The sequence below is a fragment of the Pararge aegeria genome, chromosome 24 (genome assembly GCF_905163445.1).
Source record: "Pararge aegeria chromosome 24, ilParAegt1.1, whole genome shotgun sequence".
Taxonomy (NCBI): Eukaryota; Metazoa; Arthropoda; class Insecta; order Lepidoptera; family Nymphalidae; genus Pararge; species Pararge aegeria.
In genome coordinates this window covers 444,755-460,380 of record NC_053203.1, presented here as the reverse complement: position 1 = coordinate 460,380, position 15,626 = coordinate 444,755, and the positions used below count along the sequence as shown (strand labels likewise).

Below are 15,626 nucleotides of genomic sequence, written 5' to 3'. Positions count from 1 at the left end.
ACCTGTACTATGCAGATAATGCCTTATGCTTATTTCAGTGGAAGTGATCGCAGTACAGAGTGGCTAGTGCAAATCCAATCTTACCTTTCACGCTGATATTATATAAATATCATTACATAGCAAATGCGCGTTTGCTTTCGAACAAAACGCTCGTTTAAAATAATTTGACAATTATATGCAAACGTATTTTACAAAATGTGTAAAAAGTACCAGTACGTATGTTACTTTAGTTTAAGTATCACCTCCAACGTTGGAAGAAATATCAACGAGAACTGGCTGTGACTATGGTGTTTATTATTTCAATCAAGTTATTTAGTCTATGGTTGGTCGAAAGAAAACAATAACAAATGGAACCTCTTTTTGAGCTGCTGTTTAAAAAAGAATTTCGAAATTAGTCAGATATTTGTACTTACTCTAAGAAATCAAGAAAACTCGTATTTTTCGAAAAATGCAAATCATGTATTATAAATAACACAAAAGCAATTAAATCAATAATATACATCGATTATTATTATTCGGGCCTCTCATTAATTTTACTACAAATTAATGTAAGTAGATAAAAAAATTATAAAAGTAAATTACTCTAAAATCCAGCTTGTCACTTTACTGCCAGTCATTTGATCATGTAACAATTAGATCACAATTGTCAATTAGATCACATTCTTTATTATTAGCATAATTTTAAATATTTAAACTATAATGTGACAAATTTAAATTCTCTCAAAATAGGATAGACTCATTAACATCAGAAAAATGCTAAATATAAGTTATGTAAATTTATTATTTTAGTATTGTTTATTGAAGAATACAACATTTCCACATATTTCAAATAACTACGTACTCAATCGTGTTCATCAACACGATTGGGTTACGCCGTAATAGATGTATTGTTATGTTTATTTAAAAATGTATTTTAGTCATTAAATAATAATACTTCTCTTTCTTCACGAAGCAAGCCTGATTCGAAGGTACCTAGTACCCAAGGTATTATGAATAGGTAATGAACAATTGAATAGGTCTGAAGACGGCGCGGACTTGACTGCATGAGTCGTACACTTTTATTAAATAAATAATTAGTAACCAATCCTTTTTTCTTTTAACAGCTCTGTATGTTTTTAAATATAGAATTTTTTCAGCACATTATTAATACGAAAAAAAAATGAAAACGAAGTAAACTTGAAAGGAACAACTACTTTGTTTTTAATTAATTATATTTTACATAATAAAATCTGGTATATTAATTTTGATTTGGTATTCATATTGTTAATTTAGTAGTATATTGTATTTTGACATTACTTTAAAGGGGGTATCAATAAGGGTATCAATGAGGAATTCAATGATAACAGTTGTAGGGTAGTTTATATTCAGTATAGATCATTTTGCGCCGAGATGCCATGCTCCTTTTCATTCAGTTAATTAGAACATAATTCTCTACAAACTCCGTAATTAAATAGCCAGCAACTTCATAAAAAGCGGTGCGAAGTTTGAATTAAAAATTTCTCCCTCAAAGTAATAAACCGAAGATAAATTACTCTTTTAGCACTCACCGTCCAACAGGAACAGCAGCCGGAAGATGAGGTGACAAATCCTTTTCATCTTGATCATTTAGTTACTTCTCCTAATTAACTTTGCAAATAACTTTTACTAATTTTCCTTCTATTTTCTGTCGAACATTAAGACAGACAACATCACAAAAACAGCACAACTCACTAATCAATAACAATGATTTATTATAACAAATGTATTATTTTCACGAATTAACTGTAAACTCGCGCGTCAGAACCAGTTCAATTGTAATCATAGCACAGAACAACACGTAGCGTGTCTACGCGGCGCGGTCTCGCGGCGTACTGGCGAGCAGCGGACCGCTACGAGCTACGCGCTACAAGACCGACTCCGTCGTAGTTGTCTACGAACACTGATACACGAACCTCAAGAATATAAGCTACGGCAATGTACAGTAAGCATCAGAACTATGGTTTATGTTACAAACACGAAATAAGCCAACCCTTTCGCGTAACACAATTTAATCAATAATAAATCACTCTACTAACACGTTTACTTAATACAAACGGTTACAATAATACCTAATAATTGACGCGCCGGCGTACCATTATCTATACAACGACAAAAAAAATCATGTTTATTGTATTGGAGCCCCATTAAATTTTTATGTTTTGTTTTTTAGGTACTTGCTTGCTTGCTTTGTGTTGCTTGATGCTTTCCCTTTAGATCTCTCGGTTTGGTTTAGCCTAGCTTCATTTTTATTAAATAACATATTTTAATCCAGCTATTGGTTTACAAGTCAACTAGCCAATATCCGTGTACACACTAAAGTAATTGTGTATCTCGGGTGGTGTATATCAGCGCATCGGATGCTCATTACTCCGGTCCCGCGCTCGCTACATTATTTCGTTTAATAAAGTCCCTCGCGTATGCAGATGCGTTTATATATTGTGTTGTGTGTGTTGCGGAGTGTTGTGTGCCCGCGCACAACACACGCACGAACACGTAATGTCATCGCTTTTAAATTGCCTCATAGTGAGAAGAATGCCTGAGTTTTCGGTCGCCTTCTTTATAAACCGGGACGTGGTTGGCACGCCTTAGTTAAACAGTTAATAATATAATTTTTAGCATAAACTTTGGCTTGTCGTATTTATTTGATGAATAGGCATGATAACTTATTTTTTGGGTTATAAAAATTGCAAAATACGTTTAAAAAATATATTTGTGACGTCATATACCAATAAGAGCCATAGTACGTGTTTGTTTCATAGCTAAAGATTATTGACTTTGATAACAAAAAACTTAGCAACTGATAGTTTGGAATCAGAAAATATGTAGAATACGCAGAGATTTTCGAAATACAAAATGATGTTCATAATAATGACGTCATGATTTCGAATTCGGCGTTTAACCTGTCGCTAGGTTTTGTAGTTTTGTAAGCATCATCATCATATTATGAGCCCATTACCGGCCCACTAAAGGGCATGAGTGTCCTTCCACTATGAGAAGGGTTTAGGCTCTAGTCCACTTCGCTGGCCTAGTGCGGATTGATTCGGTCGATGTAACTGGATCGTAATATTGACGTTATGATACTTTGTACCACGGGATTATTGTCGGTTCCCCAAGGATTTTAAAAAACCGAAACAATCATAGAGTAAGTCAAGTAAAGTAATACGGGCCAAACTTATTAGGTATTCGATTTTTCTGTCAAATAGTTCTCGGCACCCAGATTTGGGTAATAAACGGTGTCATCGCCCGCGCTTCAAAGAGCAAGATAAGCCATTGCCATCTAGCCCCTAACTAAGCGTAGCTTGTGCTGAGGGAACCTAATCAGATGACTGATGAATATTTTAATGAATAATATACATAAATACTTATCTCTTTCCCTCTCTGTGGTCGTTCCTTCATCACTGAAGACCGTGGTCCTGGTAAGATCTCAACTTGGAGTGGGTAAACTTGACGGCTGATTGGCGCAGTTTGCAGCGATCCTGCTTTCTGCGTCCAAGGCCGTGGGTCTGACTCCCACAACTGAAAAATGTTCGTGTGATGAGCATGAATGTTTTTCAGTGTCTGGGTGTTTATATGTATATTCTAAGTATTTATGTATTTTATTTATAAAATATTCAACAGTCCGCTTAGTACCCATAACACAAGCTACACTTACTTTGGGGCTAGATGGCGATGTGTGTATTGTCGTAATATATTTATTATTTTTTTTTTTTTTTTAAACTGTCTCTAACGGCCTTCGTTCTCGGCCATTTTGGACATTTTCTAGAAACAGCAGGAGACTGACTTTTTTAACTGGTCTGCCCATCTCGTTAAATACTTATAATATACATATAAACACCCAGACACTGAAACACATTCATGTTCATCACACAAACATTTTCTAGTTGTGAGAATCAAACCCATGGCCTTGCCCTTAGAAAGGAGGATGCTGCCCACTGCGCCCATCGGTCGTCTAATAAGCACTGCAGGGAAACAGAAATATTGTCTTTCGCAAAATCCTATAGAGAACGCAGAAAAACAATAGACGTGGACAACAAGCGAGTTGAGCGGCTCTCATTGCCGATAACAAGCCCGCACATAAGTAATCGAGCCGGCATCGATAAACAAGTATGATTATCACCACTCCGCCCCCCGGGGGAGCGGCGGGCCGCGCTAACAAGTTACACCCGCTACCTAATGAGTGCGATAAAACGTTTGATTTACTCACTGTTCAGAAATAAACAATAATAAAGAAGACATCGTGAGTAAACGTAAAGATACCAAAAAAATATAATAACTAGATTTTATAGGTAGGGTTACAATTTCTGAATTTTGTCTCGTCTGGTCTGGTGGGAGCCACCCGCCACCCATATTATGCATTTCTAAATGTATCCCGTCTCAGTATTGAAACCGTAACCTTCCACTTATACCACCTTACTCGCCTCTGAGCCAGGGAGGTCGTGAAATATCCCACATCGACCTACAATCTAAAAGCTGCAATCATTCCAACATCACGCACGTTGGTGTATCTTCCTAATCCATGCTTGCTCTTTACACAAAGCTGTCGGTCACACCTGTATATAATGAAAATCATTACGTTTTTTACAAATCTCGTGGGAACCGTTTGTTTTTCTCTCCGTCCGTTCATATAACTCTATGCCAAAGATCAAAGTGAATACAGAATTAAGAAACCGTGTACATGACTAATATAGAAGCATCGAAAACCAGTCTACTTTAGTTACAGAAGAATAGGCGGTTAGTCGTTTAAATTATTAAGCAGTTGACAGTAATTATTTTACCTCTAATGTTCTAAATGTTTATCATAAAATGGGGAAAATGGGGAAAGTTTGTGGGCTAACAACATGCCGCGGGTGTGAAGTGAGACGTGCTCGAGGCGTTTTCTCTGTTTTTGGACACAATGCACTGCATGCAATAATGGCTGACTGAGTATTCTATATGTTCTTAATTCCATGGGCGTGAACAAAGGACAAACAAACAAATGGATTTTCGCATTAATAATATTAGTATATATTAGTCCCATCACCTTCTCGAATTAACCTACGTCCAAGCGATTTTGCTTAGGGAATGTTAACCTGTCTGAGTCAGTTGTATTTGTCGGGTGCGTATACTCCAACCAGGTCTATATATATTTATTTAATAAGGCTGAAATTGACAGCAAGTTGTCTCAGCCTCGATACTCGTACCTTCTCGATCTGCTCAAAAAAGAAAACCAGATTCGTTGGGATCAACGCGGTTGGGAATAAACGTTTTAAATATTTATATTTTAGTTTTTTTAACTAACTACTTTTAATGAGTAATTTGGAGCCTTCGACATAATGTTGTTCTTGAGTTCTTATGACAAAATCCGTCTTAATCAGCAACTTTTTGATTAAACTTAAAGTGCATCAAAAAGTAACGGTCAGATTTAAGTTTTTTTTAACTTTGTTTTTTTTAATAACCCATTTCTTGTAAGGTTTTAGTAGCTAACTAGAGCGGGACGCGGTATTTCGGGGCGGCACGGCGGGTCGGTGCGCGGGACGGGTGTGAGCTAACGATCTTTTTTTATTTCACTTCCTCCTTATTGTTTTTGTGCTCAATTTATCCTCCGCCGTTACACCGCGCCTTTAGCCATTTTAGATAACATATTTTTACCGACAAGAAATAAAAAGCGAGACCGATTTTTTTTAATTTCCTGTATTGCGCTAAATATTTTTTGGAACTACTTTTTCTATTTTTCATAGTCGCCTCGTACTACACCCGTGAAAAAAGGAAAGGTGATGAAACTATATTTTGTTCTGCCGTCACCACGCGGCACTAATAAAAGAATCAAAAAACGCTTAACATTTCGGTTGTAAGAACTAATGAGTGTTCGTAATTTTATACAAAATTTTCTTGATGATCAGCTAGTAATTTTTTTTGGTTTGCTAATAATTGTTATTGAGAAAATCATAACCCACTTTATACGTTTGTACCATCGGGTTTTATATTCGTACATAAATCTTAAATGTTTTTGTCGGATTCACTGCCTGAGAGTTAAACTTGTCTAAACTTGTATTCTTCGTTTACCGTATAAACCCTCCAAAATTATTTATAGTAGGTATAAAAAGATAGGTTTTATTGACTTCAAAAAACCGTCTTAGTAAAAATTATGTACATTTCTGCTTTTTATTTAATTTTGAATGAATAAATGAATACACTTTTGATGTACACCACATAAAAATGCAGGAAAAATTATAAAAAACTAGTTTACACGAAGTATACAATTAGGCAGCCCTTTCGCTACATAGTGATCAGCCAGGCAACCGATTCAGACAGAAAATGATCTTTAACAAGTTTTTAGTAAGAATTATTAAAGAAATAATACTTACTAAAAACAAACAAGAGATAAAAATGTTTACATAGTTCTTGACACTCTCCCGACTGTTTACGGTGCTGATAGAATTATCAACACCGTGAAAATTCTCTAATTAAAAAGATGTCTAATTAGAAAGAAAGAGAAGAAGGTACGTTTAGAAACGTATGCAAGTGATAACACTGCATCAGTGTATTAATTTGGCAAATATCTGATGAATGTGTATCATATTCACCGAACTTTTAAAAGACAACAATTAAAAAATTGTTTACCGTTCAGGAAGTATAAAATGAAGTGTTGATAAATTATTGCATTGCGATAGATCTATTGCATAAGAACCCTGCATTTTGGCGGAACAGTGGCCTATGTATAATTTTCAGCATCTTGACGTCATTTGTGCAAAATTGCTTTAATCCGCTACGCTCTTTCGGCCTAAAGAAAGATAGCTAACAAACACACTACCACATTTATATTATTCCTATGAATTTGAGAGTGGCGTGCTGGTTGACGGAACGGAAAGACAAACAAAAAATAATTGGAACAACATGCACTCGGGTACAAGGTCAACAGATTTGTTTGCCGATAAAAGGAAAACTCTTCATTTTTCATCTGTTTGCATGCAGATGTACCTAAAACAGGGCACATATCACGCGACATGCCATACTGATCTCTAAAGCGTTAATAATAAAAGCTAATGTAGGACGTGCCGTATCGATGGATTCAACACAAACATTGTATTTTTTACGTGGCACGTGCGATCACATAACTTTACCATTAACACTTTAACGGGCAAAATAATTATTAGGTCCACAACAAGTAAGCCCTTGACTGCAATCTCATCTGATAGTATTGTGATGATGAAGTCTGAGATGCTAACGAGCTAACGTATAATAAAATAAAAAAATATACAATACATAGATTACATTACAATACATATTAGGAATTTACATGAAAACAAAATACAAAGAAAAGAAATAAAAAAAAACAAAAAATATAAATTAAAAAGTAGTTCTTAATTGCATTTATAAAGAGATTAATATAATTTTTAATCTCTTTGTAATAATTATTAACTAAAGGTAAAAGTAAAGGTCTCCTCCAGAGCTGCCCACCGGTCCATGCTACTTGCCTCCAGTTTATGCCGGCAGCTTTAACGATATCGTCTGACCATCTTGCAGGCGGTCTGCCCTGCAGACACTGGCCATGACGTCAGCCTTGTTGTCCAACCGTCGTCGCCCATCTAGCTATGGGACCTGCCCATCGCCATTTTAATCTTTGGGAGTAATCAAGGGCTAACGTTATGGCAGTTATATTAGCCCCATACCCTTAGTCGGTTTCTACGCGACATCGAAACGCTAAATCGCTTAGCGTCACGTTTTTGTCTGTAGTAACTAGCTCACGGCGACGCCTCCCAAGAGCTAGTCTGTTGGGAGGCCTCTGGGTGGGTGACTTCGATTAGTGGTGACGATAGCAATAAATAAAATGAATATAGTTTAAACTATTTTAATGTTCGTTTAAATTATAGTTTAGATACATCAGTAAGCAGAACACCGCAAGCGTAATTTAGCAGCTACAGCTGTTGAAGTGAAACATCGGAACATGTCCCGACATGTTCATATCCATGTTGCGACATGTCCATTAACCCGAGCGCCATTGTCCTCACGGCGGCGCGATTCCGACGCATCGACAAATTGATTCTATTGTATAATGTACTCGTACTTGTTTACTGTACTCCGTGTGAGGAACTTTTAGCCGGCTACAATAATGGAGGCTCAAAATTTAATTCCAGTTTCGCAACATTCCTACACCCACATACTGATCTTTGATCTTTCTGTGGTGAGCCTTATTATTTCATTAACCGAAATGTATTCGTCACAGACAGAGACGGATCGAAGAAAGGACTGACTGACTTTTTAAAATCGATTAAGTAGTTTTTTAGGTTATCCATTACATCGATGACCAAAGTCAAGTATTCCTTTTTTTAGATGATGGACAGATAGATGCCACTTTTGATGCGTACAATACTGGTACATGTAAAATATCACATATAAAGGAGTATATATATTATTAGCACCATCTGCCATTGTAAATTAAAACTATTTAAGAAGCAAGCTGGCTAGAACAGTCATTGACACTCAAGCTTTTTCGTAAACGAAGTCATTTATACTACAATAGGATACTTCTATAAGCATACGTTAAATACAAACTTCGAACTATTTAATAGACAGCTCCAAGACATCATATCATTGTATACAATTTCCTCTAAATGAATTTCTTATTGTATGTGGTCTAGAATATGGCACTTCATCATCATCATCATCTTCATCATTTCAACCATCATTTATTTATCTATAGTTCTTATATATTCTTCTGAGGGTCTAAGCTCTTAGTATTTACTTAAAGAGAGAAGGCGTGCTTACAGCAGCGCCCTTTAAAGATGATCAAAGTGACAATAATTATTATTCAGAAGAATGTTTAATACCTTAAACGCAATAATCCTATGAATCAGCGTTACAAAATCATTTTCCGCGATGTAAAACCACTGAGAGTCTAAAAATACAATGCAAAATAAATGTAGGCCCTGCGCGGAGATGAGAGTAAACATAATTGCGCGATAATCTCAGCGGCGCCGGAAGCGCGCATTACCCCCTCGCCCCGGCCACTGCTGCCGCTACTGCGGGAGGGGAAATTAAAAATCACATGCAAATACATTTTTTGCAAACAATTTAAGAAGGTAAACAAGGCTCGCTGCGCTCTGAATGGATGAATTGTAACTCAGTGTATACGCACCTGACTTATATGTTTAAATCTTTACCCTTACTTCAAAATTCAAAATTCATTTATTTCAAGTAGGCCTATAATATAAGCACTTTTGAAACGTCAAGTCTGTCTGTTTGTAGTGATTCTACCACCAGTTCGGAAGGCAGATTCTAACGAGAAGAAGCCGGCAAGAAACTCAGCAGTTGCTCTTTTCCAACATCAACAATTTACATTTTGCATTTTAACATTCATTTTTCTATCTTGTGAGAGACGAAAGCGAAGCCGGATGCTTCCAAGCAACCTTGTCATTAAAAAATTCATCAATTGTATAGTAACCTCGCTGTAATAAATGTGTTTTAACAAATTCTTTAAACTTGTGCATTGGCAGGTCCAAAATCACCTTAGGAATCATATTATAAAAGCGTATACTCAATCCCACAAATGATCCCTGTACCTTACGCAGACGATATGCAGATGACACTAATTTATGACCATTTCTTGTAAGTCGACTGTTTATGTCCACTTTTTGTTTATAAAGACTAATATGTTGTCTTACAAATACTATATTGTTATAAATATATTGTGAAGCTACAGTAAGTATGCCTATTTCTTTAAACTTCTCACGGAGGGATTCGCGTGATTTAAGTTTATATATTGACCGTACAGCTCTTTTCTGCAATATAAATATTAAATATAGTTTTGATATCAGCTGCTTTACCCCATAACAAGATTCCATAGGACATAACACTATGAAAGTACGCAAAATAAACTAGCCTAGCTATTTCAACGTCAGTAATCTGTCTAATTTTTCTGACTGCGTAGGCAGCCGAGCTTAGTTTACCCGCTAGTGAATCTGTATGGGCACCCCACTGTAGCTTATTATCCAAGGTCACGCCCAGAAAAACTGTGGAAGTCTCTATTTGTAGTGATTCACCATTTATCATTATATTATTATCAATTTTCTTTACATTTGGTAAGATAAATTCGACACACTTTGTTTTTTTTGCATTTAAAAGTAAGTTGTTAACTGTAAACCAGTGCGACACATGCGACATAACACGGTTTACGTCGTCAGAGTTCTCTTTACTCCTATCAGTCTTAAAAATTAGAGATGTATCATCTGCAAACAATACAATGTCGCATGTTCCACTGACATGGTACGGTAGATTATTTATATACACTAAAAATAGAAAAGGACCCAAAATCGAGCCTTGTGGGACACCCATTGAGGTATTTGAACCCTGAGACTTTGCATCATTTATGCAAACTCTTTGGGTTCTATTGCTGAGATAAGAGGCAACCAAATTTAGTGCAACGTTTTGGATACCATAGTGGCTTAGCTTAAGAAGCAAGGTTTTATGATCAACATAATCGAAAGCTTTAGATAGATCACAAAAACACCCATGGCGTTCTGTGAACATTCCCAGGCATCATAAACATGTTTTATAAGTTTAGCGCCTGCGTCCGTTGTGCTACGACCTTTAGTGAAGCCATACTGCTCAGGGTGTAGTAAGTTATTTACATTAAAATGATATAAGAGTACTTCCTCATCACTATCATCATATCAACCCATCACCGACCCGACCAACTCGACTTGGAAACTAAACTCATACAAATATATCTCTGACTTTGCGCGGGTGGATGGTGTAGGTATAATATTATGTAAGCTTTGAGAGACCATAATTCTTATTTTCCATCCATACAAACATTTTGTAAAAATATACGGTCAACTTAAATCGGAAGGAGGTGTTTGGTTTATATTTAACTGTATTATCATTATCATCATCATCAACTAATTACAAGCCGACTACAGAGCGCGGGTCTCCTCCCACTATGAGAAGGGGTTAAGGCTGTAGGTAGTCCACCACACTGGCCCAGAGCGATGGTGGATTGGTGGACTCCGCAAACCTTCAAGAACATTATAGACTTACTTTCAACTATATTATAAACTTAAAAGTGTTTGTTTCTTATTTGTCTTTCCTTCACGCCCTAACTTTGCAATCTATCAAATTGTTTATTAGGCATAGAGTTACTCGTAGTTAAGAGAATAGAGAGTAACATAGATTACTGAGGTTTTTACAAGCTTCTCCTGAGTAGACACTACCGCCCGCAGCTAAATAGACTTGGCTGTCGAAAAGAGTCTTTAAAGCCTGCTTCAAATCCTAACTATTGTAATCCTTAGTTTGTTTGATTTGCCCTAACTAACCAACCAATCCACTTGATATTCCAGCATTAGTTGGAGAGTCTGAGAGTAACATAGGCTACTTTTTGTACCCTGAAAGAAAACTGTTCGCGCGGCCAACAACTAGTTTTGATTTAAATAAAAATCCACCCGGGATTTTCGATAGATACACCTCAGTCTTGAGAAAGACTCATACGGCGCAAAGATACCTCCTGGTGTCTTATAAAAATGTTTTTTTTATTTAAATATTTTTCATTCGTACGTACTTTTTGATATTGTTCGACCGCTGAGGCTAATAGACAATACATAATACATTACCAGTAACGTACAATGTATGATATATTATTATAACAAGCCAGTACCCGGCGCGGGGTCCCTACGGGCGCGCCCTCTACCGGCCGGTAATCCATTACATTACAACATGACGAAGTCTGTCTTCGGGGATCTTAAACACAGGTGTGATATGTTGTTCTTTTTTGGAAACTTAGTTGTTTATCAAAAACGTGTATGGAGCGACACGGTTGGAAACTATGAACCTGATAAAGAAAACATACAATGTGTAACTGAAAACCGAAATATTATTACACAGGCTGAAAGAAATCATATACATCACATGCAAAATTAAAATCATGTGAAAGCCGTCACTTAATTGGGCACGCGTCACGTAGCGTAAGTACTATGCACGGGTCGATCTTATAGCTTAAATAGGGCTGTCATAAGTAAACACTTCATTCGTATGAAAAAATTGATTTGCTTCTTTTGATTTAATATTTTTACTCTGTGATTCCTTATGAAATTTACTTATGGATCCATCAACATTATTTCGCAATTAGGTTACACGTTGTAAAAAACCTCCTAAACATAACCTACTGTGAACTTTTACTACGCATGCACGCACACACAAAAACACTAAAACACAAAATCTGCAAATAAATTGCATTTATTGCATCCACTCAAAACCACAGTTCTCAACAATACACCAGGGAGGTCCTAGTTGAGGAGGTACCTGTATTTTTTATTTATCGGAAGTTCTCATCAAATCGATACCTAAAGCAATTTACTGGTTTACCATACAAGCGGTCCCTGCGTATTATCCAATCGACACAATTTGTTACAATAACCTTTTAGCGAATCGGAAAGCGCGATGCGAGCGTTCAACCAAATTGGTGTATTGATGGACTCCCGTGCACCGCCGCGCGCCGGGTGCACGGGTCGCGGCCGCGCCTCACAAACAGAAACTCGTTAATCTCACTTTACTCGACGACGGAGGACTTGTTAGTGGCTACCATTCTTTAAAACCATTCCGATGTATCTGCTCTATAGCTTTGATTGAACTTATCTACCTTATTGTTGAGGTGCTGAGTGCGGAATGTTCAAAGAACTTACACTATTGATAATCTATCAAGTTTAGCACCGTAAAATAAATACAAGCTATTCTTGACCCTATTTCACATTAAATAGTTAAAATAATGACAAAGTTAGTCAAAATTTTGCTCAGATCGGCTTAGCTTCCAAACCGTGCGTATGCTAAACTTATTTATTTATTTATACTTACCGTTTATTTAAGTTGAAGGAATAAAAGAAATTTATAGAAAAACAAAAATATAATCAGAATACAAAAGGCGGCCTTATCGCTTAGTCGCCAGGTACCTTTAGGATTGGGAAAACAGACTGCAGGCGGTGTACAATTAAAAAAAAGTAAGAAGTACAGCTACATACTAATCGATGAACTATTACACAAATTTAATAATATATAATAAATTTAATATATTAATACATACTTGATAATTGACTTGATCAAAAGCCCAGTGGCTCGGACTCCGACTTCACTTGCGAGGGTTCAGTTCGAAACGCACCTCAAGCTTCTCTAAGTTATGTGCGTTTTAAGAAATTAAAACATCACTTGCTTCAACGGTGAAGGAAAACATCGGTAGGAAACTACCGAGAAGAAACTAAGCAATTACCCTTTACAACATCGTCATTTATACACAAAAGATTTGGTCTTGTGAGAGATGAAAACAAAGCTACCTCATCATTTAGAAATTCACCAATTTAGTATGTTAAAAGTATGCATTGGAAGATTCAAAATAACCCTGGGATTCAATTAAAAAAAAACGTATACTTAACTCCGTGAATCACTTCTTCACCTTTCGAAGACGATGTGCAGTCGTCACTGGTTTATGACCGTTTCTTCCGACGTTATTCCACGATTATTTTCAGGCCCCTAGTTTTTATGATTTGGAATATGTCGCTGGGTGTGCGGGGTGCAGCGGAGCGCGGCGAGGCTGCCACGCTACGCAGCGGGCGGTCGGCAGGCGTCGCATCGCAAGCTTTATGTTATGACGCGTGCAGCTCGTAATGTTGTTACTAGCTGTTACACGGGACTCCATCTAAGAAAAATTTCTGATAAGAACACTCACATCATTTTAGTTTTTAGAATTATACCTTATCCCATAAGCTCGACCAACGTAAGCAACGCGGCCATCCAGGTGCTGGATACGACACTACGGACATAGTGAAAAGACTCAAAAGGACGAAGCCTTTTGAGCAAATATTTGATAGAAGCAGGCGTCAGGCGTTATTTTGTTTAAAGCAGGAGAATCTGTATGGTATAATTTATAATTTCTTCAATCCTTATACTCCACACCAAACAGATCTTTGGCAATGTGTCCTTACGCACGTTTTGCTCCGAAACCGGAGCATCCTCAGGAGATTTTGACTTTACAATGAATAATTTTAAAGCGAAAACTACGTCAAATGTGTCGCCTATTATAACATTCTTGATAAATTTATCAAAATCACGTTTATTTAACATATTCAGAGGCACTAATGAGGTGGGAGGGGCTTAGATATATGAGGTAAGGGGTGGGAAAGGTATAAAACACATTTGGTGAATTTTCGCTATATTTTGAGCAAATTTAGTGATAGTGCAATTTAAGATTACATGAAAAAATGCCGCCACTATTATGAACACCTAAGAAAAGTCATTGGACCTAATTCTTAGACATAAATAATTCTTTGGATAAGGTTACTGCGATCTATAGGTACACCGGTAGACTCGTTAATTCTTTTAGACAAGCCTTTAAAAAGATTTGGAGTCCCCGGTTCCTACGGCTCCAAAGTTTTTACTTCAAAATGCACAAAAATGCAACTGCTATCAAGATTTTTATATTTGCGACTCTTGGCCTGCTTGGCACGGGCAACACCCGCACCCACCGTTGATGAGATCGTCCGTATGTGTGATGCAGCTAGGTTATCACACACGTAGCATTCCTAAGAAACGACCTTCCCAGCCTCCAAAGAACGAGCGTCATACCATCAGGTCTCTTGCCATCAGAACCCATTTGGGTTCTGACATGTGAAACAAATAAATAAATGTTACATCATCTATTTAACATGAAGGCCCTCATTAACAAACATCGTTTAAGGTTGAAGCATTTTTCAAAAACATGGGATTTTATATCATCATCCAACCCTATACAAGACAGTTGCAACTTGTTTCAACAGTTACAAATTGTAATTCGTTTTCGGGTTATTCTTTCGGTCAAAATATCGTAAGAAGTACAGTTAAAACGAAGCAAGTTATTTTGTAATCACTGACAGACTCCACAGTTTTATATATTCGTATAGACATATTCTACTTAAACTGAGCATAAAGTAGGTGAACTTTTTTAGTTCGCAGTCCAAATAGAAAAGCTTCCGGAATATAACGTAGTGTCGTTAAGACTTTTTAACTGTAATAAAAGTTGTTTAAAAAGCGGAACCGTTTTAAGAGATGAGCCTTGGAAGTGAACCTCAGGGTTTGAAAAGCAAGAGATCGTTGGCTTAATAGCGCTACTGTACTCGATTTCAGAAGTTGCAAATAATAACGCCACCTAAAATCCTACGTGCACTTTTAATTTCCACTTCTTTTGGTAAATTAATAAATATTTCATTCAATTAAGATTAATTACATGAAAAATTACCAAAAGAAGTGACTAAAGACCTTTTTTTTTTTTGACGCTGGGAAATGCATTGACGCATCCCTCCCGGAGACAGGTAAGAAATAACTAACCTGTTTCCGGAAGGGTATGTGGGACTCGCTGACGCGAGACCAGAATACCCACTAAAACTGTGGTGACTTCTGGCGAGTTATTGTTGGCTCGGTCTACAACCATCATCTTAGTTTTATTGAGGTTAATCTTTAATCCGAACTCTAGGCTCACGCGCTCTATTTTGAGAAGTAGTTCTTCCATAATATGACGAGCACTGGTCGCAAATCATCGGTCGGTATCATCGGCGTAGCGCAAATTATTTTTTTTTATTTATTTATACTCTTTATTTGTACACCACTCAAACAAA

At 36.8% G+C, this 15,626-nt stretch overlaps 1 protein-coding gene across 1 annotated transcript in view; it reads left to right on the top strand.

The window, feature by feature from the left end:
• LOC120634621 overlaps positions 1 to 13,644 on the top strand; it is a 66,706-nt gene extending 53,062 nt beyond the window's left edge. Inside the window, exon 2 of the mRNA XM_039905355.1 lies at positions 13,506 to 13,644. Coding sequence (XP_039761289.1) covers positions 13,506 to 13,644 — 139 coding nt within the window. The remainder of the gene's footprint in view (positions 1 to 13,505) is intronic.
• Positions 13,645 to 15,626: the final 1,982 nt, after the last annotated feature.